General features: G+C 36.9%; 1 protein-coding gene across 2 annotated transcripts in view; it reads right to left on the bottom strand.

Annotated features, from left to right (window-relative positions):
* TNPO3 (transportin 3) overlaps window positions 1-26,238 on the bottom strand; it is an 83,650-nt gene that overhangs the window by 35,269 nt on the left and 22,143 nt on the right. For both annotated transcript variants that reach the window (XM_005679459.3, XM_005679457.3), the window contains 7 exons: window positions 20,100-20,300; window positions 19,067-19,140; window positions 17,545-17,701; window positions 7,524-7,667; window positions 4,247-4,422; window positions 3,371-3,509; window positions 2,013-2,159 (listed from right to left, as the gene is read on the bottom strand). In XM_005679459.3, coding sequence (XP_005679516.1) covers window positions 2,013-2,159; window positions 3,371-3,509; window positions 4,247-4,422; window positions 7,524-7,667; window positions 17,545-17,701; window positions 19,067-19,140; window positions 20,100-20,222 — 960 coding nt within the window. In that variant the 5' untranslated portion in view covers window positions 20,223-20,300. The remainder of the gene's footprint in view (window positions 1-2,012; window positions 2,160-3,370; window positions 3,510-4,246; window positions 4,423-7,523; window positions 7,668-17,544; window positions 17,702-19,066; window positions 19,141-20,099; window positions 20,301-26,238) is intronic.

The raw sequence follows: 26,238 nt of genomic DNA, 5'->3' as shown, positions 1-26,238 counted from the left end.
AATGATGCTAAAGCTGAAACTCCAGTACTTTGGCCACCTCATGCGAAGAGTTGACTCATTGGAAAAGACTCTGATGCTAGGAGGGATTGGGGGCAGGAGGAGAAGGGGACAACAGAGGATGAGATGGCCGGATGGCATCACTGACTCGATGGATGTGAGTCTGAGTGAACTCCGGGAGTTGGTGATAGCCAGGGAGGCCTGGCATGCTGCGATTCATTGGGTTGCAAAGAGTCGGACACGACTGAGCGACTGAACTGAACTGAATACAGATATTCATTATAAAATTATTTCACCGTTGCTGTATATTTTAATTTTTTCATTAAAAAATACAGAGATCATTCACATTTCATGCTTCTGAAGTTTTTCTTACTCTAACATCCTCCTGTGAGTACACTGCTGCTGCTGCTAAGCCACTTCAGTCGTGTCCGACTCTGTGCGACCCCACAGACGAAAGGTTTACTAATTATGAGATGGTTATGGGTATGTATAAGAATCTTGGACCATGAGTTTCTGAGAAAAGCCCTTAGTATTACTGAGAATTGCTAATCTAATTCAACATTCTTAATTTAAGATGAAAAAAATTAAAGCCAAGGAATGAGGAGGAAATAATGGTTGACTCGGATGAGATAATGAATTACGAAGCATGGCACACCTACAAATGTATGGAATTACCTACAAGGGAAATGGTACCACAGAACTAGCAAAGAGATCAAGCAAACACAGCCATTTAAACCAGAGTAGCCCTGTTTTTATTTACTCATGTTTCCAAGCACTATGGAGCTGAAGACAGGATTCCTCAGTTTAAAAAAAAAGTAGTGAAAACCACTGAACTAAATCATCACTAAGGTTCTGTGGAAATACAAAATACCATAACTCAGATGACAACATTAACATTAAGAGCACAGACAATTTTCATGCCAGGTTTAATAGTAATAGGAAAAAAAAAAAATCTACTCCAATTTATAGGCTGAAGCATAGAGATACTAAACTAACCAACCAAAATGATGAAATAAACACTATAAAATTTGAAATAACTAAGCAAAGAATGTGGTTGAAGCATTTTCTGATTAACTGTTTTATAATATTTCTTGTATATTTTCTTCTAAGCAAATAGATTATTTCTACATTTTAAATTATAAAATCAGCATAAGTAATATAAAGAAAAATTTGCACTTATGTGTTCAGGGGAGAGTCATGTTATTTTCCATGTCCTCACACAAATATTTCATTTTTGTGTTTAGTTTTAATCCAACCACGTATTTTATACTATTAAAAATACACAGCATAAAATTTTACATTCTCATTTTTTAATTTAGGATACCAACTATTGCTATCTCAAGTTATTATTTTTAAAACATATTATTTTTTCTATAGTTTCTTTTAGTTTTATTTATTATTATCTACTTTTTCGGCTGCATGGCACATGAGATCTTAGGTCTCCAACACGCACCCCCTGCATTGGAAGTGCAAAGTCTTAACCACTGGGCTACCAGGGAAGTCAAGTAATTACTTTTAACTGCTGCATTATGATTCATCAAGTTGCTACATAATAATTTATGTAACTCTTCTATAACACTCTTTTGTGGGGAGGGCACAGGGCACAGCTTGCAGGATCTTAGCTCCCTAACCAGGGACTGAACTTGGGCCCCACAGCAGTGAAAGCACCAAGTCCTAACCACTGGCTCCCCGAGGAATTTCCTCTTCTATACTCTTGTACATGGATTTACCATATTTTACATTTATAGAAAATGCCTTGTACATAACAATTTTTTTCTTCAGCAGAATTATTTAAGGTGAATTCCCAGAAGAATTACTAACTCAGCAGGACTGATTTCTTTCTACATAGGCATAGCACTCTTCACTAAACTGGTATTGACTTCCTCAGTGTAAGCTAGAGTGACAGAAAACCTGCAGATTCCATTAGCTTTATTCTCTATCTTTTCAGTTCCTTTCAAGTTAGCACTGAAAAGAAGAGGAAATCAAGACATGATTAAATAGAGAAGAAAACTTACATGATCAGGTTCCAACTGGCAGTGGCGAGCCAAGGCATGAAGCAGCCTTTGAATATAAGCTTTGAAGATGCCATGAATAACCTCATCATTCGTTTTGTACAAATGCTCCCCTAGTCGGTACCAAAAATTAAAGGAAATTTCTACTACCTATCAAAAGAAAGAGAAAACATGGTTTATTTGGACCAGAAAAGAAGGCAGTTTTATTATTACTAGGGCTAATAGGAAAGAAACACTTTAAACTAGTAGTAGTGGAACCAGTTCAGCAGCCACCTTTTCTCTAGCAGATTTTTATCTTCCCAAATTATCTTTCCATGTTAGACCCAAAACTCAACATTTAGGATGACTGGCTTTACATTCTCTGTCTAGGCCTGAGATAATTTCTCCAGCAATACACTGGATTCTAAATTTAGAGAAACAGATACAGAAATCTCTTTAAAATTTAGTCTTTTTCCCTAAATTCTGAAATTATTTTTTTGAAATTAAAATACCTCTCAGCAGATAAACCTACAAATATCTGTACAAACCATAGCTTATCTTATATGTGGCACTATTTAAAGGAAAGATAATTATTACATAGAACAATACTTCTGCCCAAAACTGTTTTGAGTTTCAACAAAATCTAGATATTGTCATGAAAGTATGTTAAGCAAACACATTATTATCTTCTATGTGATCACAGAAAAAACACTGAGACTCACAAGAACTACTGGGCCCCTCCCTGAGAGGGGCCCTACCATCCTTTTCCCATCAAAGATCCAAAATGAAGCTATTTAAATAGAGCTAACCAAGCTTGGGAGTTCTTCTCACTTCTTGTACTATTAAGAGGATATAAAGCCTTTTGAATAAACAGAGTTTTGTTTTATTTTGTTTTTTTCTCTTAATCTAGTAAACTTAAAAGTGGCAGCATGTCTTAGAGATTTGGGGATGAAGAAGACTCTTTAAGTCCTTTGAATCCCATTCTCATTTCCATCCATAATTTGGAGAAAATTTTTGGATTTTAAAACTTGGAGGTACAGTTACTATTTGGTATATTTCTGAAGCATAAAGCTCTAAATAATAACTAAAGCTAGAGAGGGGGCCTCATTGGAAAAGTAATAAGCTTTGTTCCTAACAGGTTCCTTCATGCTATGTACCAATCAGCCCAGCTAAAACCAAGTAGGAAAACAGAAAAGAATCATAGCAGAAGCTGACATATAATTTTCTTTTTTAATTCACCACAGAGTAAATGCTTCATGATATTAATTGAAAATAAAACTATAATTTCCCACAAATAAAAAGGTGGATAGGAGATAACAGAACGTAGACAATATGAAACATACAATTGAAAAACAATGGCATCAGCATAGTGTAAACACTACCTCATATTGAGGGTGCCCTGCACAGATAAGAAGCAGTTCCAGAGTTCGTAGGTCTCCAAGGCCTTGGCCTGGCGTACAAACAATTTTTTCAAGAAAAGTTTCACAAAGTTCAGTGAAAATACGGCAGTAATTCAGAACTCTATAAAGGAAAAATGAATAAGAACACCAAGTCAGGTATCTGTATATTATGTGTACATACTCACAGACACAGTTAATGAAATAAAGAAACAATCCTTGGCCTAAGAGACATGTAGTGATTATTTGCTATGGTGTAGCACAATCTCCTTAGCAAACATCTTTCCTTAAATCATATACTTTTAAACATATAAGCAAATGTAAGTCAGTCAGTTCAAATTCTCAATTATTAAAACATCTGAAGAAAATTCCCATTAAATCACACTTGATACTTCAAAGGTCATCCCTAATTCTTAGAGCCTTATCCTCTGTAAGTGCTAAAACTTACTATTCTGCATGATCACCACATCTCCCTCTGCATTTGATTTCCACTCCTGGTTCAGAGATGAATAGCAGAGCATCTTGAGGATGCAATGTATATATTTACACAGGGTCATGAAGAATGGAGGTTTTTTTTTTTAAATCTACCAAACTTATGTGGCAGCATGTCTTAGAGATTTGGAGATGAAGAAGACTCTTTAAGTCTCTTCAATCTCATTCTCATTTCCTTCCATAATTTGGAGAAAATTTTTGGATGTTAAAACTTGAAGGTACAGTTAAGATTTGGTATGTTTTTTAGCTATAAACTCTAAAGAATAACTGAAGCTAGAGACAGGGCTTCAGTGGCAAAATATGGATGAACAGAAGGTGACTTAAAAGAATCCCAGGCTGTATGGTCTATTGCCCTTAATAACTACTCACTTATCTAAATCTTCACGTGCCACAGCCATATGATAGGCTGTCTCCAATGTCAGGACTCCTTGAAAAAGTTGCATGGCTAATGCCAAGTTGGTTTCCACATTCTCAATGGCATAGAGAGCTGAGCACACGCAGTCTGAAGCAGCTTCGTGTAGGTTCGATGAGGTCTTATCCTGTTGCTGGGAGGTAGCAGGAATAGGGAAGTAAGATAATTAAGCTGTAATCCAATAGGACAGCAATTAAAACCTGTTTCTGAACATGTACTTTATATATGCATAACAGCCTAATATTCATGGCCTCCAACGAGACAACATCCATCAGTCTTCCTATTTCTGACTATTATTTCCCTATTTGCCAAGCAAATCTGCCATTTGGTACCTCAATCATAGATGGTCACATGACTTCTAAAATTCATGTTTTCTCCCATTTACTAGTCCCTCCTGGAATGCCTTGTGTTCCCTGCCCTATTTTCCATGGAAATCTTCTCCATCTTTTTTCTGATATTCAAGTACTATTAAAAGTGAAAAGGTTCAACAAATATCAGTCACTCAAACCTAACACATTACTGCGATATTTCAGAATACTAAGGTTAAACAGAGGTTCTGAAAGCTTCTGGGGAAAAGAGAAGGTAACTTAGAAAGGAGCAAAAATCAAGTTATTCATCTCATTAGTAATGATACCTGCCAGTATACAGGAAAACAAGGCCTTGGAAATTTTGAAGAAAAAGAATATTGAATTTGGAACTCTCTATCTAAGCTAAATCATTAATTAAGAATGAAATAAAAATATTTCTCAAGAACGCATGCAAAAACTCAGCATTTATTTCCCACATATCCTTCTGAGGAAAGTATCTGAGATGGGTCCAAAAAAAAAAAGGTTAATCCAATCCATAGCAGAGTAAAGAAAAGTCCCAGGATGACAACTGGGCGCAACTGATACAAACTAGAGCATATTAAAAAAAAGAAAAAGAAAAAAAAAACAAACAAAAACAAACAAACAAAAAAAACTAGAGCATATTAGAAGGTTCAAGGAGGGAGGCCCCTAGGGGTTCTATTAAACAGTCCAGAGACTGGATAAATTTAGTAAAGGCATACTGGTCGTTTGTGAATAATAAAAAACAAGGACATTTAGAATCTCCAAGGGGGTAAAAAGCTATAAAAGCAGGGTTGGAAAAGCACAAAGACACAAATTATTCATTAGGTTATTCTTTGAGTGGTGGTGAACTCAAAAATATTCGTTGTACTACAATGTTTCAAAAGTTAAATAAATGTTCAAATTTACTCTTTTGTATATATCAATTATTATTTTTAAAATATATATTTTTTAAGAAGTATAAGAAAAAAAGCTATATAATAAGGTCCTGGCCTAAGCATTTGTTTAGTTGCTAAGTCATGTCCAACCCTTCTGGTGACCCCATGGACTGTAGTCTGCCAGGGTCCTCTGTCCATGGGATTTCTCAGGTAAGAATACTGCACTGAGTTGCCATTTCCTTCTCCAGGGAACCTTCCCAACCCAGGGATCAAACTGACATCTCCCGTACTGCAAGCAGATTCTTTACAATTGAACCACCAAGGAGGCCCTAGCATAAAGCAAACTATTTAGTTTTATGTGGCATGACTGCAAACCACTGAAAGAATATAAGAATGAGAATATATCTGACCCTGACTCTAGAAACATTCTTAAGTAACAGAGGACTGGTCATGACACTGGATCAATAGAGAAAACAACAGCAATATATCTGGCACATTACTTAGTTTGTTCTCTACCCCAATCTCAGTTCCCAAGAGTCATCATTGAAGTTTGAAGTGTATTTTAGCCTGTCCTCCATTCATACGTTATCATATTTATATACTTAAAAAAAAAAATAGGACCTGGATTTTTTAATACTGACTACTCTTTCACACAACCTGGTGAGATGAAAATCAGAATTACTGTCATTAAGGTATGGCATCAACAGACATGGAGACAAAGATAACGATTAGCAAAACAATTACTAGCATTTTAATTTTCCTGAATTTTAGCTTCTGATGCAAGAATGACGGCAAAAATACACTAAAAACATTATAGATAATATCTAAAATGTCTCCTTGAAGAATCCATTTTCCTTTTCCTTCTTAAATCCAGTGATATCAATTAATATCATGCTGCTGCTGCTGCTGCTAAGTTGCTTCAGTCATGTCTGACTCTGTGCGACCCCAGAGATGGCAGCCCACCAGGCTCCCCCGTCCCTGGGATTCTCCAGGCAAGAACACTGGAGTGGGTTGCCATTTCCTTCTCCACTGTGTGAAAGTGAAAAGTGAAAGTGAAGTCGCTCAGTCGTGTCCGACTCTTCAAGATCCCATGGACTGCAGCCTACCATGCTAGCATCTTCTAAATAGTTTACCAGCGTACACCCAGAATGGAAATACAGAATTTCTACCCTAATATGTGTTCATGGAAGGAAAACCATCAAGGACAAAGAGACAAAGTCACACCCACCTCCAAAGACCCGTTTAACAATTGTGCTTGAGATACTGCTGCTTTTTGTTCTAAAAACTAATCTTATTCTAAGCACTCCCATCAACCAAGACAGAGGAATGTACTACTAGGCATTATTAAAGTTTAAGAAAGAAACGTACCAGTATATAAAAAGACATGACTTTTAATCTCAAGAACCCAAAATTCATCTTATACATACCCTATTCCTGGTGGCTGAGATGGTAAAGCGTCTGTCTACAATGTGGGAGACCTGGGTTCGATCCCTGGGTCGGGAAGATTCCTTGGAGAAGGAAATGGCAATCCACTCCAGTACTATTGCCTGGAAAATCCCATGGACAGAGGAGCCTGGTAGGCTACAGTCCATGGGGTCGCAAAGAGTCGGACACGACTGAGAGACTTCACCAATGTTTAACTATCTCAACTACGAAGATAATATTCTGATCTGTAATTGTCTCAACCACCCAATGGTCATTATTAGAAACACACAACTTAATACTTCAAAAATAACGAAAAAGATGCCAATGGTACTTTTGTTACTTGAATTTTAACATGTAAATCACTGATCTACATATAAAACTGCTTTTCTCTTAAACCTAACTACATTCTATTCTGAGCACTGAAAATAATATCTTAATGTGATATTCGGCAACAAGGAAGGGACAGTGCTGCTTTCTTACCATACACTTCCTACTCACACTGCAAAACTCCAAAAACACTCTTATATCCCATAAGGTCAGTTACTGTAAGTGACTATGTGCCAGAAATAAACAGAAGTCATTTCATAAATGAAGCCATTACTTACCAAAACCTCAAAAAGGAGTGCTAGTAACTTATTGTTAGCCATGAAGTTACTGTCCAAAACTCCTAAGTTAAACCAACTTCCCAAACAGCGAAAGACCTTCATAAGCATTTTCTCATCTGTTCCTGCTTTTTCTACACAAGTCATCTGAAAAGAAGAAAAAAATTATAAAAATAACACCAATTTTTACATTTAAAACATTGTTAAAAAATGAAATATTTTTACGATTACTTTATAGATATGATACTGAGAAGGATAGCAATAACAGCCTAACAGTTAAAAGTGCTTTTTACTTGCGAGACACTGTCTTGTTGCTCTTAATTAATTTAATCTCCACTAAAATTGTACAAGGATGTATATACTATTATCTTTATTATCTCCACTTTCTAACCTAAGAAGCTGAACTACACAGAGGTTCAAAGATACATATGTTTCAGAAACAACTATATTTCTTAGATTCCACTTCTGTATTAATATAATCTTATCAAGAGAATCGTCTTTAGCACTCATCATCTCAGCCCCTCCATGTTTCACAGCCTTGTCATGGCGAAGGGGTCTGCATAACTCAATGAAACTATAAGCCATGCCGTACAGCACCACTCAAGATGGACAGACAGCTACTAATAGCTCCAGGAAGAGAGAACTGGCTGGGCCAAAGCAAACACTCAGCTATAGATGTGTCTGGTGAGGAAAGTAAAGTTCGATGCTATAAAGAACAATATTGCACAGGAGCCTGGAATGTTAGGTCCATGAATCAAGATAAACTGGACACTGTCAAGCAGCAGATGGCAAGACTGAATACTGACATCTTAGAAATCAGTGAACTAAAAGGGACTCAAATGAGAGAATTTAATTCAGATGACCATCATATCTATTACTATGGACAAGAATCTGTTAGAGGAAATAGAGTAACCCTCACAGTCAACAAAGAGTCCAAAATGCAGTACCTGGGTGCAATCTTAAAAACAACAGTATGATCTCAGTTTGTTTCCAAGGTAAATCATTCAATATCACATTAATCCAAGTCTATGCCCCAACCATTAATGCTGAAGAAGTTAACCAATTCGTTGAAGACCTACAGCATCTCCTAGCACACAAACACACACACACAAAGATGTCCTTTTCATCACAGGGGATTGCAATGCAAAAGGAGGAAGTCAAGAGCTATCCAGAGTAACAGGTAAGTTTCTCCTTGGAGTACAAAATGAAACAGAACAAAGGCTAACAGAGTTTTATCAAGAGAATATGCTGGTTATAAAACATCCTTTTCCAACAACCCAAGAGATGACTCTACACATGGACATTACCAGATGGTCAATACTGAAATTAGATTGATTACGTTCTTTGCAGTCAAAGATGGAGACAGTCTATAGAGTCAGTAAAAACAATACCTAAAAAGCTGACTGTGGTTGAGATCATGAGCTCCTTATTGAAAAATTTAGGCTTAAACTGAAGTAAGTAGAGAAAACCACTAGGCTATTCAGTTCAGTTCAGTTCAGTCGCTCAGTCGTGTCCGACTCTTTACAACCCCATGAATCGCAGCACGCCAGGCCTCCCTGTCCATCACCAAATCCCGGAGTTCACTCAGACTCGCATCTGACCTAAATCAAATCCCCTTATATTATACAGTGGAGATGATGAATAGATTCAAGGGATTAGATCTGGTAGACAGAGTGCTTGAAGAACTATGGATGGAGGTTCATAACACTGTACAGGAAGCAATGATAAAAACCACCCCAAAGAAAAAGAAATGCAAGAAGGCAAAGCGGTTGTCAGAGGAGGCTCTACAAATAGCTGAGGAAGAAGAGAAGCCAAAGGCAAGGGAAAAGGAAAAGATATACCCAATTGAATGTAGAGTTCCAGAGAATAGCAAGGGGAGACAAGAAGGCCTTCTTAAATGAACGATGCAAAGAAATAGAAGAAAACAACAGAATGGGAAAGACTAGAGATTTCTTCAAGAAAATTAGAGATATCAAGGGAACACTGCATGTGTATTCATGGCAAGAATATACAGAAGAACTATACAAAAAAGGACTTAATGACCCAGATAACCACGATAGTGTGGTCACTCACCTAGAGCCAGATATCCTGGAATATAAAGCCATGTGGGCCTTAGGAAGGATTACAACAACACTAGTGGAGGTGAAGGAATTCTAGCTGAGCTATTAAAAATCCTAAAAGATGATCCTGTTAAAAAAGTGTTGTACTCAGAATGTCAGCAAATTTGGAAAACTCAGCAGTGGCCACCGAACTAGAGAAGGTCAGTTTTCATCCCAATCCCAAAGAAGGGCAATGCCAAAGAATGTTCAAATATCGTACAACTGCGCTCATTTCACATGCTACCAAGGTTATGTCAAAATCGCTCAAGACAGGCTTCAGCAGTACAGGAACCAAGAACTTCCAGATGTACCAGCTGGGTTTAGAAAAGGTAAATCAAACTGCCAACATCCACTGGATCACTGAGAAAGCAAGGGAGTTCCAGAAAAACATCTATTTCTGCTTTATGGACTGTGCTAAAGCCTTTGACTATGTGGATCACAACGAACTGTGGAAAACTGAAAGAGATTGGAGTTCCACTACATAACCTGTCTCCTGAGAAACCTGTATATGGGTCAAGAAGCAACAGTTAGAACTGGACATTGAACAACTGACTGGTTCAAAATTGGGAAAGGAGTATGACAAGGCTATATATTGTCATGCTGTTTATTTAACTTATATGCAGAGTACATCATTTGAAATGCTGGGCTGAATGAGTCACAAGCTGGAATCAAGATTGCCAGGAGAAATATCAACAACCCCAGATATGCAGATGATACCACCCTAATGACAGAAAGTAAAGAGGAACTAAAGAGCCTCTTAATGAGGGTGAAACAGGAGAGTGTAAAAGCTGGCTTGAAATTCAACATTCCAAACACTAAGATCATGGCATCTGGTCCCATCACTTTATGGCAAACCTAAGGGGATAAAGTGGAAGCAGTGACAGATTTTATTTTCTTGGGCTCCAAAATCACTGCAGATGGTGACCATCACCAGGAAATTAAAAGACGCTTGCTCTTTGGAAGGAAAGCTGTGACAAACCTAGACAGTGTATTAAAAAAGCAGAGACATCACTTTGCCAACAACAGTCCATGTATAGTCAAAGCTATGGCTTTTCTGGTAGTCATGTATGGATGTGAAAGTTGGATCATAAAGAAGGCTGAGTGTCAAAGAATTGATGCTTTCAAATTGTGCTGGAAAAGACTCTCAAGTGTCCCTTGGACTGCAAGAAGATCAAACCAGTCAATTCTGAAGGAAATCAACCCTGAATATTCACTGGAAGAACTGAAGCTGAAGCTCCAATACTTTGGCCACCTGATGTGAACAGCTCACTCACTGGAAAAGACCCTGATGCTGGGAAAGGTCGAGGCTAAAAGAGAAAGGGGCAGCAGAAGATGAGATAGGTTAGACAGCATCACTGACTCAATGGACATGAATTTGAGCAAACTCCAGGAAAGAGGGGAGGACAGAGGAGCCTGGTGTGCTCTAGTCCATGGGTTTGCAAAGAGTCAGACAGGACTTAGTGACTGAATAAGAACAAATAATAATTGATCTTGAATTAACAAAATGGAGAATAAATGAAGGGAGAAAAATATTAGAGTCCAGGCTTAGTTCAAGAGCAAGAAAAATAATATTTTAAAAAATTTTAAAGTTCAATACAATATTTAGGAATAAGTCCATTTGAATGGACCACAAAGTGTAATACTAACAAGAAGAAAATATAGAATAAAAACATTAAAGAGAACATGGGGGAACTAAATGAAAAAAGTTCTAAGAAGTCTTCAGTATCTGCTATCACAGCCAAGTACATATTTTTCTTGGTAATTGTGGACTAATTTCATCTTCTAAGTTCTAAAACATGACAAAAGACACAAGAGACTTATAGAGTTTAATAAGTCCCACAAGGATATATCAATATTTTTCAGATATCATGATATCATCTATCATTAATCATGATGAAGTGCTAAATCAAGTCCAAGTAGCTAAATGCACTTGATCATCATGGCAGTAATAATAACTATAAGGACTATAGTGGCTGCTTTATTTTTTTTAGTCATTTGAGTGCTTACAAAATTACAAGCTTGGGTCTGTTAACCCAGCTCAAGTCACAGTCTAAGAACTAGCAAACTTCCATGACAGCTCTAAATGAAGCTCTTATAAGACTGCTCAAACTCATATACAAAATTTAATTGTGTGGCTTGCTGAATTACAAACAGTTGAATTTACAGTCCTACCAAGTTTCTCATGTCAAAGTTCTGAAATTGACAGGTAAACAGCAGACTTCTGAAGTTTGGAATGGGGACACCCAGTTGGACCCTAATGAAACTGGTAATCCAAGTCACTTTGAGTCTTCCTTTCCAACAGAAGTAGCCTCTGCCTTCCAGTGTTTGAGACAAGCCTTCCTCAGCTTCAAAGCCCTGTAATAACCCTATCTGAGACAGAGGCCTTGAAAGAAGATGCCCAATCTCTTCAACACCTTCCACAAACATCCCCAATAACACTCATAAACTAGGGTCAAATCTCAGAATGTTCTAAGGGAACAGGATTCCTCCTGTTATACACCAATAGAACTGTGAAACTTTACTTACATGTGTCTGAAGAAACCTAGGAAACACACAGAAAGGTGTTAGACTGAGGAAGGCTGGACTATAACACTAGATTGAGCCAAACATTGACACAAGTATACTTCTTTGAGTCTTCATTGAGTGTATGGAGTCTCTGGGAAGTACCAATAGGAACATTATAGTGCAAATATCTAGAATTTTGGAACAAATCTATGCACTCTTCTGCAGGTAACTATTTGTCTTTTGAAAATCAGCTTCTGGCTTGCTATAAGACCTGGGCAGGCCTATCCATAGGACATCATGTGGCCTGAGCTTTCCACCATGAACTAAGTATTGTCTGAACTACCTAGTCTTAAGATTGGGCATGCATAACAGAGACCTGTCATCAGATGAAAATGATAGAGGTTGAGTATAGGAAGATTTGGAAGCTACAAAAATGTTACATGAGTATAGGTGGCTCAGATTCTCTGACACCACTTATTCTTGCATTGATTCACCCCCTTCAGTCCATGCCTGTGGCCTCCTGGGATGTCTTTACAACTGGATAACTGAAGAAGAAAACATTCAAGCCTGGATTACAGATTGATCTGCATATGCTGGTACCACCTGAAGGCAGACATCTACAGCATTATAGGCCCACTCCGGGGCCACAGTGAAGGCCAATGCTGAGGGAAAACCCTCCTAGTGGCCATAACTTCAAGCAGTATGTATAGTTGTCCACCATGTCTGCAGTGAGATGACCAGAAATTTGGATCGCCACTTATTCATGGACCCTTGTCAATCATTTGGATGGATGATCAGGGATTTGCTAGAAACAAGACTGGAAGACTGGTGACAAGCAAGTCTGAGAAAGAGGTATATGAATGACATATAAATGGGCACAGATTTCTCCCCGATGTGAATACCCACCAGAGCATCGCTATAATGGAATTTCCCAATGACAGATAGACAAAATGACAAACTCTAACAATGTCAGCCTCTTTCCCTAGCCATCCAGTGCTTGCTCAATAGGCTCATAAACAAAGTGGCCAGAGTAGTAGGGATGGAGGCTAAACATATATTAACACGGATTTCCACTTTACCAAGGCTTAACAGGTAAACACTACTGATGAGTGTCTGTCAACAGCAGAGACGAACACTGAGTCCCCAGTGGCACCAACTGCCATGGGGACCAGGTTCACTGATTATATTGGCTTCTATCATGGAGGAAGCAGAGATTTGTTCTCATAGGAATAGACCCAAATTCTGGATATAGAACTGTCTTCCCTGCTTGTAATGCTTCTGTCAGCATTATCATTCATAGACTCAAAGAATACCACATCTAACCATGATGGTATCATATCAAATCAAGAAACTCATATCAGAGTACAGGAAGTACAGTAATGGGCAACTCTGAGCTCTATTAGTTTGGAGATCTGGGTCCCAAAGAAGGTGTGTTTCCACCAGCAAACTCAAAAATAATTCCAGTGAATTGGAATATAATACTACCACCCGGACAATGGGAGCTTCTTATGCCACTGAACCAATAGGAAAAGGAGTTATTTTACAGACTAAAGTGACAAATCACAATTACCAGTGAAATACTATATTGCTTCTATATAATCAAAGCAAGGAGTTCAAGGTCTGGAACCCAGAGGATTTTCTAGGGAGTCTCTCTGTTACTTCCATGCCCAAAAGGTTAATGGAAAACTACAGAAACAACAATCCACAAGGCAGGATGATTGAGGGCTCAGACTTTTTGGGAATGAAGTTTTGGGTAACTTCACAGAGTAAAGAATCACAAGCAGCGAAGTTTCTGGTCAGGGCAGGTGTCCATTCAGGCTGCTATTAACAGAATAATACAGAATAGGTGGCTTATAAAACAATGGAAATCTTTCTTACAGTTCTGGAGACTGTTAGTCCAAGATCAAGGCACCAGTCTCTGCTGAGGACCTGCTCCTTGTTTCATAAACAACTGTCTTTTTACTGTGTCTTCACATGGCATAAATGGGAAAGGAGCTGTCTGGGGTCTCTTTTATATGGGCACTAATCCCATTCATGAGGGCTCCACTGTCATGACCTAAGCACCTCCGAAAGGCCACATCTCCAATACCATCACCTTGGGGATTCGTTTTCAACATATGAATTTCGAGGCAGGGGCACACACAAATATTCAACCTATAGCAGCAGAGAAAACATGAAATGAGTTGTGGAAGGAAAAAGCCATATATACCAATTACAGCCTTGTAATCAATATAAGTGAGGACTGTAGTAGTTCCATATTTTCTATCTGCTTGTTACACCACTGCACTGGTGTTTAAATATGTGTAAAAGAGCACCTATGGGAGCTAAGTTAAAAGGCAAGACTGTGGCCCGCTGCAGAGCTGTTGCCTCTCAGCTCCAAATTCACCCTTTTAGAACTACTCTGTGAAAATGGATCTGGGCCCTTTAAATATTTTTTCCTGTGCCAACTGGCACTAACTTTTTGTCAGAAGGTCACTAAAGAGAAAGTGCAGAAGGAAAAGCGTTTTGCTTCCTCATTCTAGTGTGCTCACTAATCAGCCTTCTAAAGAACATGCAGCTTCTTCAGCCCCAGACTCATAGCTTCTCTGGTGTCCAGCTCTTGCAGTACATTGGCCAGCACTTTCTCCAGCACCAACTCTCATCCTCAACAACAGTTTTTCAGCAGACTGCTCCTGGCTCCTAACGAATGTACATTCTTCTTTACCAACAGATTCAGTGCACTTAGCTTCTCCAGTGCCTACAGTGCACAGTGGCCAGTAGCTTCCGCTGGCATTCCCACACCCAGCTGATTTTGTTGCACAGTGCCTCTGGTGAGATACCTTCCCTAACAACTTTCTTGGCCTTCCTAGAAAGCAGATTTTTAGCAAGTTTGAGAGGAGAGATTTTCAGTGGCATGTAGCACCACAGTGACTTCTTAACCATGAACAAACCATCACCAACAGGGTTTGAATCTCAGTCCTGGAAGAGGGACTGAGTTTCCTTCCCTAGAAACTCTATCTTAGCCTTGACCTTAATGACTGCTCCTTGTATCTGTTTTATTTCTATATTCTTTAGAGCTCTCTTCACCTCTTACTAGACAATCCCTTATTACTACAGATGCCTGTTAATAGTTAAACATTCTTTATATGGAACAGTCCCAATAAATTAATAGGTGATTTCTCTCTCCTGACTGGACCCAAACTGATGCTAAAAGGAACCAAGGGTTCTAGATCTGGGGCAATAACTAGATGAATACTAGTTATTTTTTCCTGTGAGGAAATAAAGATATGCTCCAGTGGCCAAAGTCATAACATTTAAAGCATCAAAAGAATAACTTAAGCAAAGACCCTGAATCAATGAAACTCATGGGCCCATAATACACCATAAAGAGAAAGTCAAGGGGAAAAAGCAACATTTAAGTTATCTTTAAAACAAAATCCTTATAGAGAAAACAGAATAATTAAAAATTAAAGATTCATCCTGCCTGTCTAGTGGGAACTCAGAAGAATGTTAATATACATGTAGAAAGAAAGAATTAGCAAAACTTTATTTTGCAAACCATGATGAAATTATTAGGGCAAGGATTATAAACTTAGAATTTAACATTCATACAAACTGCATTATATTGTAAGGGGAGAAGCAAACTTTATAAATGGAAGAATCAAACTGTCATCATTCTAATCTAGTCAATCCTAGCATAGCATTACTAACAGAACGTCAACCAAAAAGTATATCTTCTGATAAATTGCAGCATGAAATATCTAAGTTGTTTTCTAGCTAAAAATATTTAACCTTTTAAAACTAACCCATCAAAGTCTTTCAGTCTTTCTTACCAAGTTCCTGGGAAAGAATTAAGTCTTGCAGAAAATGATTTGAGTGTCTATTTTATCAATCATCCTATGAATGGTATATAGGAGAAACTACAGATACTTTAGGGCATTTAAGGCTTAATTCCCTTGAGGAATTCCTACTGAGTAGGGCTGCTCTAGATGTAACTTCCAATTAGAGGAATTATAGAGAACAGAAAAACAAACTAAATGACACAAAGACAAAGACAATCCAGGAGGTAAGAAGATGCTTTATAAAACAACTAGTCCAGTCTCAATAAATCAGTGTCATTTTGAAAAAAGGAAGAAGAGGAAATGTGATCATAACAACTCGATACAAGGCATGGTTCTAGACTAATTATTGATATGAAAAAATGCTACAAATAATATGTTAGGACCAACTCAGGAAATGTGAATATGGTCTAGGTATTTATTAGATGATATAAAAATTTACTGAAATGGAAAGATGAAGCTGGAAGACTGGAAAAGCAGGCTCCAGAAGGGTGGGTGAAGCATATTCTCATTTGGATTTTCAAGATATGTATACACGTTCACAGAGGATACATACTAAAGGATTAACAGCGTGATAAATGGTTTGAATGTAACTTGATTATCTATATTTTCTAACTTTCTATTACATGATTTCTTTAAAATAAATGGTTAATTGAAAACATATTTAACTTAAAAAAATAATTTTCCAATGAACTTCTAATGAACACAATTTTAAACAAACTTTGTTTTTCAAATGAAAAGTTCTATGATGGTGAAGTACTGAAATACATTCCTGAAAAATAATCTACTATAACCACACTGTCAAGAAAATTGACCTAGACACAAGACCTAAAAAGTGGTATATGGGCTAAATAATCAATTTAATACCAATTATTAGTTCAGGAATCAGCAAAATTTTTCCACAAAAGGGTCAGATAGTAAATATCTTAGGCTTTGCAGACCATATGGTCTCTGTGAAAACTACTCAATTCTGCTATGTTAGCCCAAAATTATGGCCACAGACAACATGTAACTGAACAGGCATGACTGTGTCCCAGTAAAACTTCATCTACAAACAGCCCATGAACCATAAATTTACCTACCCTGGTCGAGGACATTAAAATTTCCACCTAATCAAAAAGGATAAGAACAGTATATTCTATAATTATGATATTATTCAAAGGTCAAGTAAAGTCCTGTACCACCACCCTATCAAAAACTCTCAATTTATCTCTTAGAGAGGATCCTTTCCTTAAGTAAATTTATATGCAGTTCCTGGAGCACAGTCCTTACTCAAGAGCCTACAGCTGGTAGGAGGAACGAGGAGAACAAGGGATATGTAATCAGAAGACCTGAGTTTAAATTCTGAATTAGCAGTTGTGTAATTCTAAAACCTGTTTCTCATTCATAAAATGGAGATAATACCACCCTGACAGCATTACTTAGAAGCTCAAAAAGTATAGTTTCTGAAGTATTTTTTAACTGTAAAGTGTTATATAAACACCATAGTATTATCATTGCCAAATTTTGCTAAGAAAGCTATTTTACAATAGTGCTACTGAGTTACAAAATAAACACCAAAGCTTTTTGCACATAGGTAACAACTCAGTATTTCAAACATACCAATAGCGATACTACTGTACTAGAATAGAAGGCCAAATCTTCTATAATTTCTGTACGCCGATTAGCTCCAATTCGTAAGGAACGACTATGTACTTCTTCAGGTAATACTGTAAGGATCTCCAGCAGAAAAGGCAGAGAAGTTACATCATTGCTATATCTAGGCAAGAAAAGAGGAGAGCTGTAAGTTATTTAGAGCCCAAAAATACACAATCACATAAGATAAAAACAGCCATCAGAATAACCCATGACAACAAAGTAGAATTCTCACTATAGTTAAAGAGGATAAAAACCCGATACATTCTTTTGGAAAGACATCTAGAAATCAAACTTTCAACTTGCACAATAATTTATGACCCAGCAATTCCACTTGCAGAAATTTATCTTTCAGAAAAATCTCACACACACATGGAGATGTATATGCACAAGTATTTTTTTTTTAATAATAGCAAAAATACTGAGAAAATGTAAAGGTCCTTCATATTAGGATAAAAAAGGTTACAGTCATCATACAATGGAGAATATATAGACATTATAATGAGTATCTGTGTCATAACATAAGATGTCCACAAAAAAAGTATATGAAACATATTACGTATAACTGAAGAAAACACATGTTTATGCATATTAATACATGTATGCACCTCTTTATTTTAAAATGCTTAAAGGGAAGTCTAGAGGGCTATACAGTAAGTCACTAATAGTGGTTACTTATAAAATATGAATAGGAAGAGACGAAAGTATTTGCTTTTTACTTTGAAAGCTTCCATACTGCTAGAATTTTTTTAAGGAGCATGCATAATATTATCAATAAAAAGTTTCTTAAAACAAAAAATAAACTATCTACATAAAGGTTTTAATGACACACTATAGTTGGTAGTAAAAAGGACATGCACTTTGTTTAAAAATAATTTCCTAACCAAATGCCAAAATGCAAGCAAATATCAAGATTATCTTGCCAAGATCATGAGGAAATGCTTTATTCAAAGCAGCAAGCTCCATATATCTAAAAATAATACTGTCCTTTTTATAGACATGAAATGAATCCCAATTAGTAAGAATAAACATTCTGACTATATTTTTATAAAGACCATAGATATGACAGTTAGTGGGAGTGATCCACTAGACAACAAAAGGTTTTGTTGTAGTTAATTCAAGAAGAGTGTGGGTGGGTGTGCGGGTGTGTGTGTGTGTGTGTGTGTGTAAACTATATGAGTGTTTAACGTTCCATATGACATACTCTGGAGTATTTAAATTTTAAATCATTTTCTTATACTGTAACAAAGGTTAATAGTAAATAATTCTATGCCAAAGTTTGGGCATGCTCAGTCCCTTCAGTCATGTCTGACTTTTTGCAACCCCATGGACTATAGCCCACCAGTTCCTCTGTCCAGGGGATTATCCTGGCAAGAATACTGGAAAGTTGGGGGAAATAATCCAGATGTCCAGCTTTTGCTAACAAATTTCTCTATGTAGGTTAACGGTAATTCCAAACGCCAGCATATAGTCAAAACAAGCTACTTACTTTTCCACCAATGTCTGTACACATCCCTTCCAGGAAGGCATCTGTAGGGCAAGGTCTGCTATTGCTAAAGCCAGCTGAGTAAAAAGAGAGATTAAATAAATGAATAGACAGAACAGAAAGAGAGTTACCAACAATATTAACTGGAACGCAAAGAAACTAAATTTCTTCCAAACAATATGGCAACTTAAGACTGTGATACCACTCTTCTTCTCACCCTTACAACTATGTGTCATGTAAATTCTGGGTTAACTACAAATTGCTGGGATTTAAAATTTAACCTTTAAAAATGTAAAACCAAATTAAAACATAACAAAAAGAAGTCAGAAAGAACAGACTGTAGATTTTCCTCAGATTATATCAATACTTACTTTTATTTGGCAATACCATAGAACTTCACGGACTTATACTTTGTCAAAAAGCCAAAGTTACTGACAGTCAGCCCTTTGACTCACTCAGTAAGAGTGCCATATCCCTTCTGCTTTCATTTCTTATCTTGAAGTCTTATGCAAAAGCCTCCTTCCTCTTCAAGAGCACTTCTATGCCAGGCAGAGAACACATGTGAGTATGTATTCACGGAAGTGTCATCCACTTTTCCTTTGTAATGTATTTCCCTATCTAAGGTGGAAAGGCCAGATGCTCTAGTTTACCATTTCATTCATGAGACTTTAATAGCTAATCAGTCCAGAAAGGACTTTTTAAAAAGGCAACTATGTAGACCTCTGACCCAGGACAGTACTTTATCATCTACAAAGTAATAAGAGTGTGTGTGTGTATGTGTACACACACACATAATGTGACTGTGAAAACCTAAACACCTCCCTCAATTTTGTTATTTAAGTTAGTCTGATATCAAATGAATTCTAAGATACATACAAAGACGTAAATTTTTCACGTTCTATTCACTTCTAAGAATACAGCAATGAGTCTTTAAAAAGTTAACATCACTTTTCATGGCCTAGCACTGCTAATCAAAATTAACCTGATAATTCCAAATGGCCTTACAAATTTTCCTAATGAGAAGCATAGGATTTACCTGCGTTACAATAACAGGTGACAAGTCTTTCAAGTTCTGGATATGAGTTAGTAATGAGTCCCGTAAAGAGGCATGAGAGTCTGTGGGGAGCTCATAAAATGAGGTCTGAATCTTCATTTTCATGGTCTGTGCAGCAAAATAGCATGATTCTACATCTTGCCGGATCTGTAACAACTGGTCTGAAATCTCCCATGCATGAACCTAAAAGCGACAGGAAAAAAAAGTCATAAAAACTACTTTTCTAAACAACTTTAATGCCATGCAACCTCAATACACATACAAACTTATTTAGACTAAAGTATAATGAAAGAAAAAAATCTGAAAGATAAATTACCAACCAATTCAGTCAAAACTTCAAACTACTGCATATTTTTATAGGCTGAGCTCAACAAAAGTACTACCTAAAATCTTCTGATTCTAGGAAGGCATGAAAGTTATCAATTGAATAAAGAAATCTAAGTCTTGCTGATTAGAATTATTAATCATGTAGAGGGGGACAGTATAAAGAAAAATGTCTCAAAGTTTCTAATAAAACTAAAATGTCATTGTATAGCTCCCAATGTTAATCTATAAGTTGGATATTTCTTCTCTTATCCATTTAAAATAAGTATGCTTTTGTTCACTCTGAGAATTGTATTTGGAAGCTATCATAACATCCATAAATAGGAGAATATATTGGTATTTCATATTTAAATAGGCCTATATTTCAATATTTAGTTGCTGACTAAAACGGCAGAAAAACTATCTCACATACTTAATTTTCTTATGTTTTTATATCTGCCAAAGCGCTACATATGCTACTAAAATCATTTTCACAGGAGCATCGATGGAAATAACAAACAGAACGAAAGCACAGAATTTGGTCTCTGTTAATTTGGTCTCTTTACAAGTTATAAAAACTTGTAAGACTTTAAAAAGTTTTATTTTGAAAGATACTCTAGGAACAAACTCATTCAGTATAAAGCAGGCAACTAATTAACAACTGATAAACTATACCAAACTGCCTCTTCATGGGAGCAGGCTAAAATGGGCTGGTAATAACAGACTGAAAATTTTTTTAATCTCAATTCAATAACAGAGCCAACTACAGAGAGAGATCACATACTACTTAATTTCTTATGAAGACAGCACTTCACAAGTAATACACAACGATTCTTCAAGATCTTTCCAAAGATAAATGGAAAGTCAAAGAAATGGCCTATATAAGTTCCCAAAGTAAACTGAAAAGAGACTCTAAAACTCACAATGTTTAGGACATAAAACTTAGCTTTAATCAAGTAATAAGTTGATGAAAACCAAGCATGAAACATTAACTTCCTTCTTGATAAAATGTATTTATTAATTTTTTGTACTTTTTATCCCTACCATGTCACAAAAAATCTTCCAAGCCACATAGTTTTTAGCCATTCACTGTCTAACCAATAACCTAAGGATATCTATGATTTAATATGCCATCAAAATATATCCTGCTTAAATTGATATTTTTAAAAATAGCCAATAGCAAGTCTTAGAATAACCATAAGTGCCCCCATGAAAACAAGAGCAATTAAAGAGCAAAACCAAAACACTATAGACCTTTACAACAAAACTAGGTATTATCTAGTTATCTCCAAGAACCCCAAAACATAGTGGATGGGGACATACCAGTGATATCTGTAAGACCTTAGTAAAGGTCTGTTTCAATCTTAGTAAATATAGAAGCAGAGAGAAACAACAAGGTATCTAATGGATCTAAGAGGAGAGAACACCAAAAGTGTCAACAGGCAGTCACTAGAAAACACAGAGAAACCATCTGAAGACTGCAGCTGAAAGCAGAAAAGGGTTTGCCCAATCCAAAAGCAAGTGATAAAACAGGCCTATGTAAGGTCTAAGGAGATGGAACCGCCTAGCCTCTATCAATTCTTAAACCTGAAGTCAGGGCAAGGCCCCAAATGAGCAGAAACTGCTGTGAAAAGAATATTATACACAACAGGACAACAGAGACAAAGGGGAAAAAGAGGGAACAAAGCTAGGAAATCTTAGAAATCAAACCACCGTATCTGTAAATACCATCTGAAAACAACAGAAAAGGAAGCTCTATGAAGCTGGAGATACTACTTCCTTAGCTATGCCTCCTTCTAAAAGTTGAAAAAAAAACACAACTAATTTCACAAAAAAGAAACCACTGAGTTCAAATGCCATATATATAGCAATGGGTGGCGGTGAGGGTGGGGCGGGGACGACAATGAGCAGAACAGCATCACTACAAGGAAAGCAGGCCAAAAAAATATTTTAAAAACTAAAGGACATAGGTGCCAAAAAAGCTCTCAATGGCCTAAACTACAAAACCTGGGAGTAACAAATTATGATACTATTGGATAATTCAAAAATAAAACAAAATCCATGAGTACATACTGATGTGAGTGACAACTAAGTAAATAAGAGGTTATTTGCAGGATATAAGACATCTTTTTTTTTTTTTAACAGAAGAATGCTAGTTAATAAAAGGAAAGGAGGGGAATAGAAAATCACCACCATTATTAACACCTCAGAAATAATTGCTACAAGCAAGACTCATGGATAAATGGTAAAATACAACAAACTATCTCCCCAAAATATTCACTGGTTACTGTGGTGGTTTTAAATTCTTTGAAGTGAAAGTCACCCAGTCGTGTCTGACTCTTTGCAACCCCATGGACTATATAGTCCATGGAATTCTCCAGGCCAGAATACTGGGGTGGGTAGCCTTTCCTTTCTCCAGGGGATCTTCAGCAACCCAGGGATCGAACCCAGGTCTCCTGCATTGCACGCAGATTCTTTACCAGCTGAGCCACAAGGGAAGCCCTTAAATTCTTGAACATTTACTATTAAGAAAACTGAGACTACTCTGCTAGAGAGACCGGAAAGAGGCCTAAGAGTACATGGAAAGCAAATGAAGCTCAACTAAGTCAAGTCTTCCAGCCATTGCCACCAGAGTGTCAAGCATGTAACTGAAGTCATCTCAGAGCCTGCAGAAGAGTCCATCCACCAAATGGAGCCTCATGGAGAAGAATCATTCACAGAGCCCTGCTTGAATTTCCTCACGTTCATGACCTACAAAGGTATGAGATACAATGAAATGGTTTCTGGTTTAAGTCACAAAGTCTTGGGAGTTCAGGATAATTTGTTTCACAGTAGTAGATCATGAAGACAGACAATCAGACATTATGTGCTTCCTGTTGAAAGAGCAGATCACCACAAGGACAGAGGAACAAACCTGCATCTCATTAAGCCTCAGGATCCAGGTGGCAATCTGCAGGAAATACACAGGAGAGTAGAACTGCATCCTAACTACGTAATAAACAAAATCAAGATTGTAGGGAAACTAACTCAAGAGGTCAAATGACCCACATTCCTCTACAGAACAGGGAGAGAAAGAAGATTAAGTCACTCAAAACATCTATCTTAATTCAACAAGTTATACATTTGCTTTGTGTGGTTTTCCTATATCTGTGTTTAAGAAACAGAACAAAACTCAGTACTGCTTATCAGATTAAAGTAGTATGAAGTCCTTCTCTCTAGTGAAACCTGTCAACCCACCAGGTTAGAACCCTTGCGGAAAAGTGCATTGATGGTGCAGTGTCATGCTGTGCTTTAATCTGAATGGCAGAAACTAGCAAAAAACACCAATCATATCTTTCTTATTAATATTTAACTGTATTTCTGTATAAATTTTATCTGTATTTCTGACAAATACCCTTATGTCCTTAAAAATAGAGATCTCAAAAATGAAGGGCAGAACCAAAAGACAAAACAAAACAGATAAGCCCCTCTGCAGAACTGTTAACTTGGGTGTACGGATGCAAAGATTTATTTTTCAAGCACCGTTGATGATGTTTGAATATTATTTAACATGTCCTTTGGAACTGTCTTTAAGAATAAATATGACTTTGCAGCCCTAATATAAGGTATCCCCAAGGCATACATTTAAAAAATGAAGATGCAGATGTTATCATAAAATCTTTCTTGTAAAAATTTAAATTACATTTTTTGGGGGGAAAGCACAGTGAAGCTTTTTAATATATAGGAGTTAGTTTCATGCACTACATGCTCCCTAAACAATCTGAAGCTGTAACGTTCATAGCACTAATCAAGTATCTCAACACTGGTTTTACCATACTAGCTGGCTTTACATCAGTTTTCCAGACAAAAACAAATAGAAAAAAATGAATTAAATATCAAAAGAACTAGTTTGAAGCCATCAGAACTACCAAAACATCTAGAACATGAGCTACAGATTCCAGAGACAAGAAAGAGGAGAGTTCAGCCTAATATTTGGCTCTACCTCTCCCCTCAAGGCACTTATGTATTTGAAATGGAAGACAAGAGGCTTAAGAAGCTGAAGAGTGTAGGGGAATCTCATAAGAATGGGGAGATAAAAAGTGGAATTCAGAGCTCACCAAGGAAGAGGACTGGTAAACAGTCCAGATTTCCAGTTGGGGCCAGTACAGGAAACAGCAAAGGTACCTCAAAAAGGCTAAAATTTCTCCAGGATAAACCAAATGTTAGGCCACAAAATTAGTCTTAATAAATGTAAAAAGGGAACTTCCTTGACGGTCCAATGTTTAAGAATTCATCTGCCAATGCAGGGGATATAGGTTTGATCCCTGGTCTGGGGTTCCACATGCTGCCAGGCAACTAAGCCTGTGCACCCAACTACAGAATCTGTGCTCTAGAGCCAGCAAGCTGCAACTACTGAGCCCTCCTGCCACAAGGAAAGATGTGTATGATGCAACGAAGATCCCATGTGTGGCAACTAAGACACCACACAACCAAATAAATAAATAAAGCAAAATGAAATGAAACCGGAAATTAACAAAAGGAAAACTGGAAAATTCACAAATATGAAAAAACTAAATATCAATTATTAAACTACCAATGGGTCAAAGAAGGGAAATTAAGAAGACATCTTGACAAATGAAAATGGAAATACAACATAGCAAAGCTTACATCCAAGATGGAGTGAAAGTGACAGTGAAAGTGAAGTCGTTCAGTCGTGTCCGACTCTTTGCGACCCCGTGGACTGTAGCCCACCAGGCTCCTCTGTCCATGGAGTGAAAACAGTGCTAAAAGGAAATTCATAGCTATACATATACACTTAAATGAAAATAATATATCTCAAATTAACAACCTAATTTTATATCTTAAAGAACTAGAAAAAAAGAAAAAACTAAGCCCAGAGCTAGAATAGGAAAGGAAATAATAAAGATTAGAACAAAGACAAACAGAATAGAACACAGAAAAACCATGATTTGATTCTTGAAAAAGATTAACAAAATTGACAAACCTTTGAAAGTGTTAGTCGCTCAGTCATGTCCAACTCTTTGCGACCCCATGGACTGTAGCCTGCCAGGCTGCTCTGTCCATGGAATTTTCCAGGCAAGAATATTGGAGTGGGTAGCCATTCCCTTCTCCAGGGGATCATTCTGACCAAGGGATCGAACCCAGGTCTCCTGCATTACAGGTGAATTTGTTACTGTCTAAGCCACCTGGGAAGACCTTTAGCTAGATTTTAACTAAGAAAAAGGAAATGAAACAAAGGTAAAGACATTACTACTAATTTTACAGGAATAAAAAAGATTATAAGAAATACTATGAACTGTACACTAACAAGCTGGATAATCCAGATGAAATGGACAAACTCCTAGAAATACACAATGTACCAAGACTGAATCAAGAAGCAGCAGAAAATCTGCATAGACTGTATTACTATAATGAGTGAACAGACTGAATCAGTAACCTAAACTTTCCAACAAAGAAAAGCCCAGATGACTTTACTGGTGAATTCTATCAAATATGTTAAGAAGAATTAACACCAATCCTTCTCAGATTCACTCCGAAAACTGAAAAAGCGAGGAAACATTTCCCAATTCTATGAGGTCACCATTACCCTGTTACCAAAGCCAGACAAAAATACTACGAGGAAAAAAGAAAAAAAACAACCCTTACAAATCAACAATACCCCTTAGGAATACTGATACAAAAAAAGAAAAAATTTAAAATAAGTAGTAGCAAACCAAATTCAACAGTATATTAAAGAAGGAAACTGTCACAACATAATGAAGACTACATATGAAAAACCCAGAATGAACATCAGTTCGAAGTTCAAAGACTGAAAACT

Source organism: Capra hircus, chromosome 4 (assembly GCF_001704415.2).
Source record: "Capra hircus breed San Clemente chromosome 4, ASM170441v1, whole genome shotgun sequence".
Taxonomy (NCBI): domain Eukaryota; kingdom Metazoa; phylum Chordata; class Mammalia; order Artiodactyla; family Bovidae; genus Capra; species Capra hircus.
This window is presented reverse-complemented; position numbering and strand designations above follow the sequence as displayed.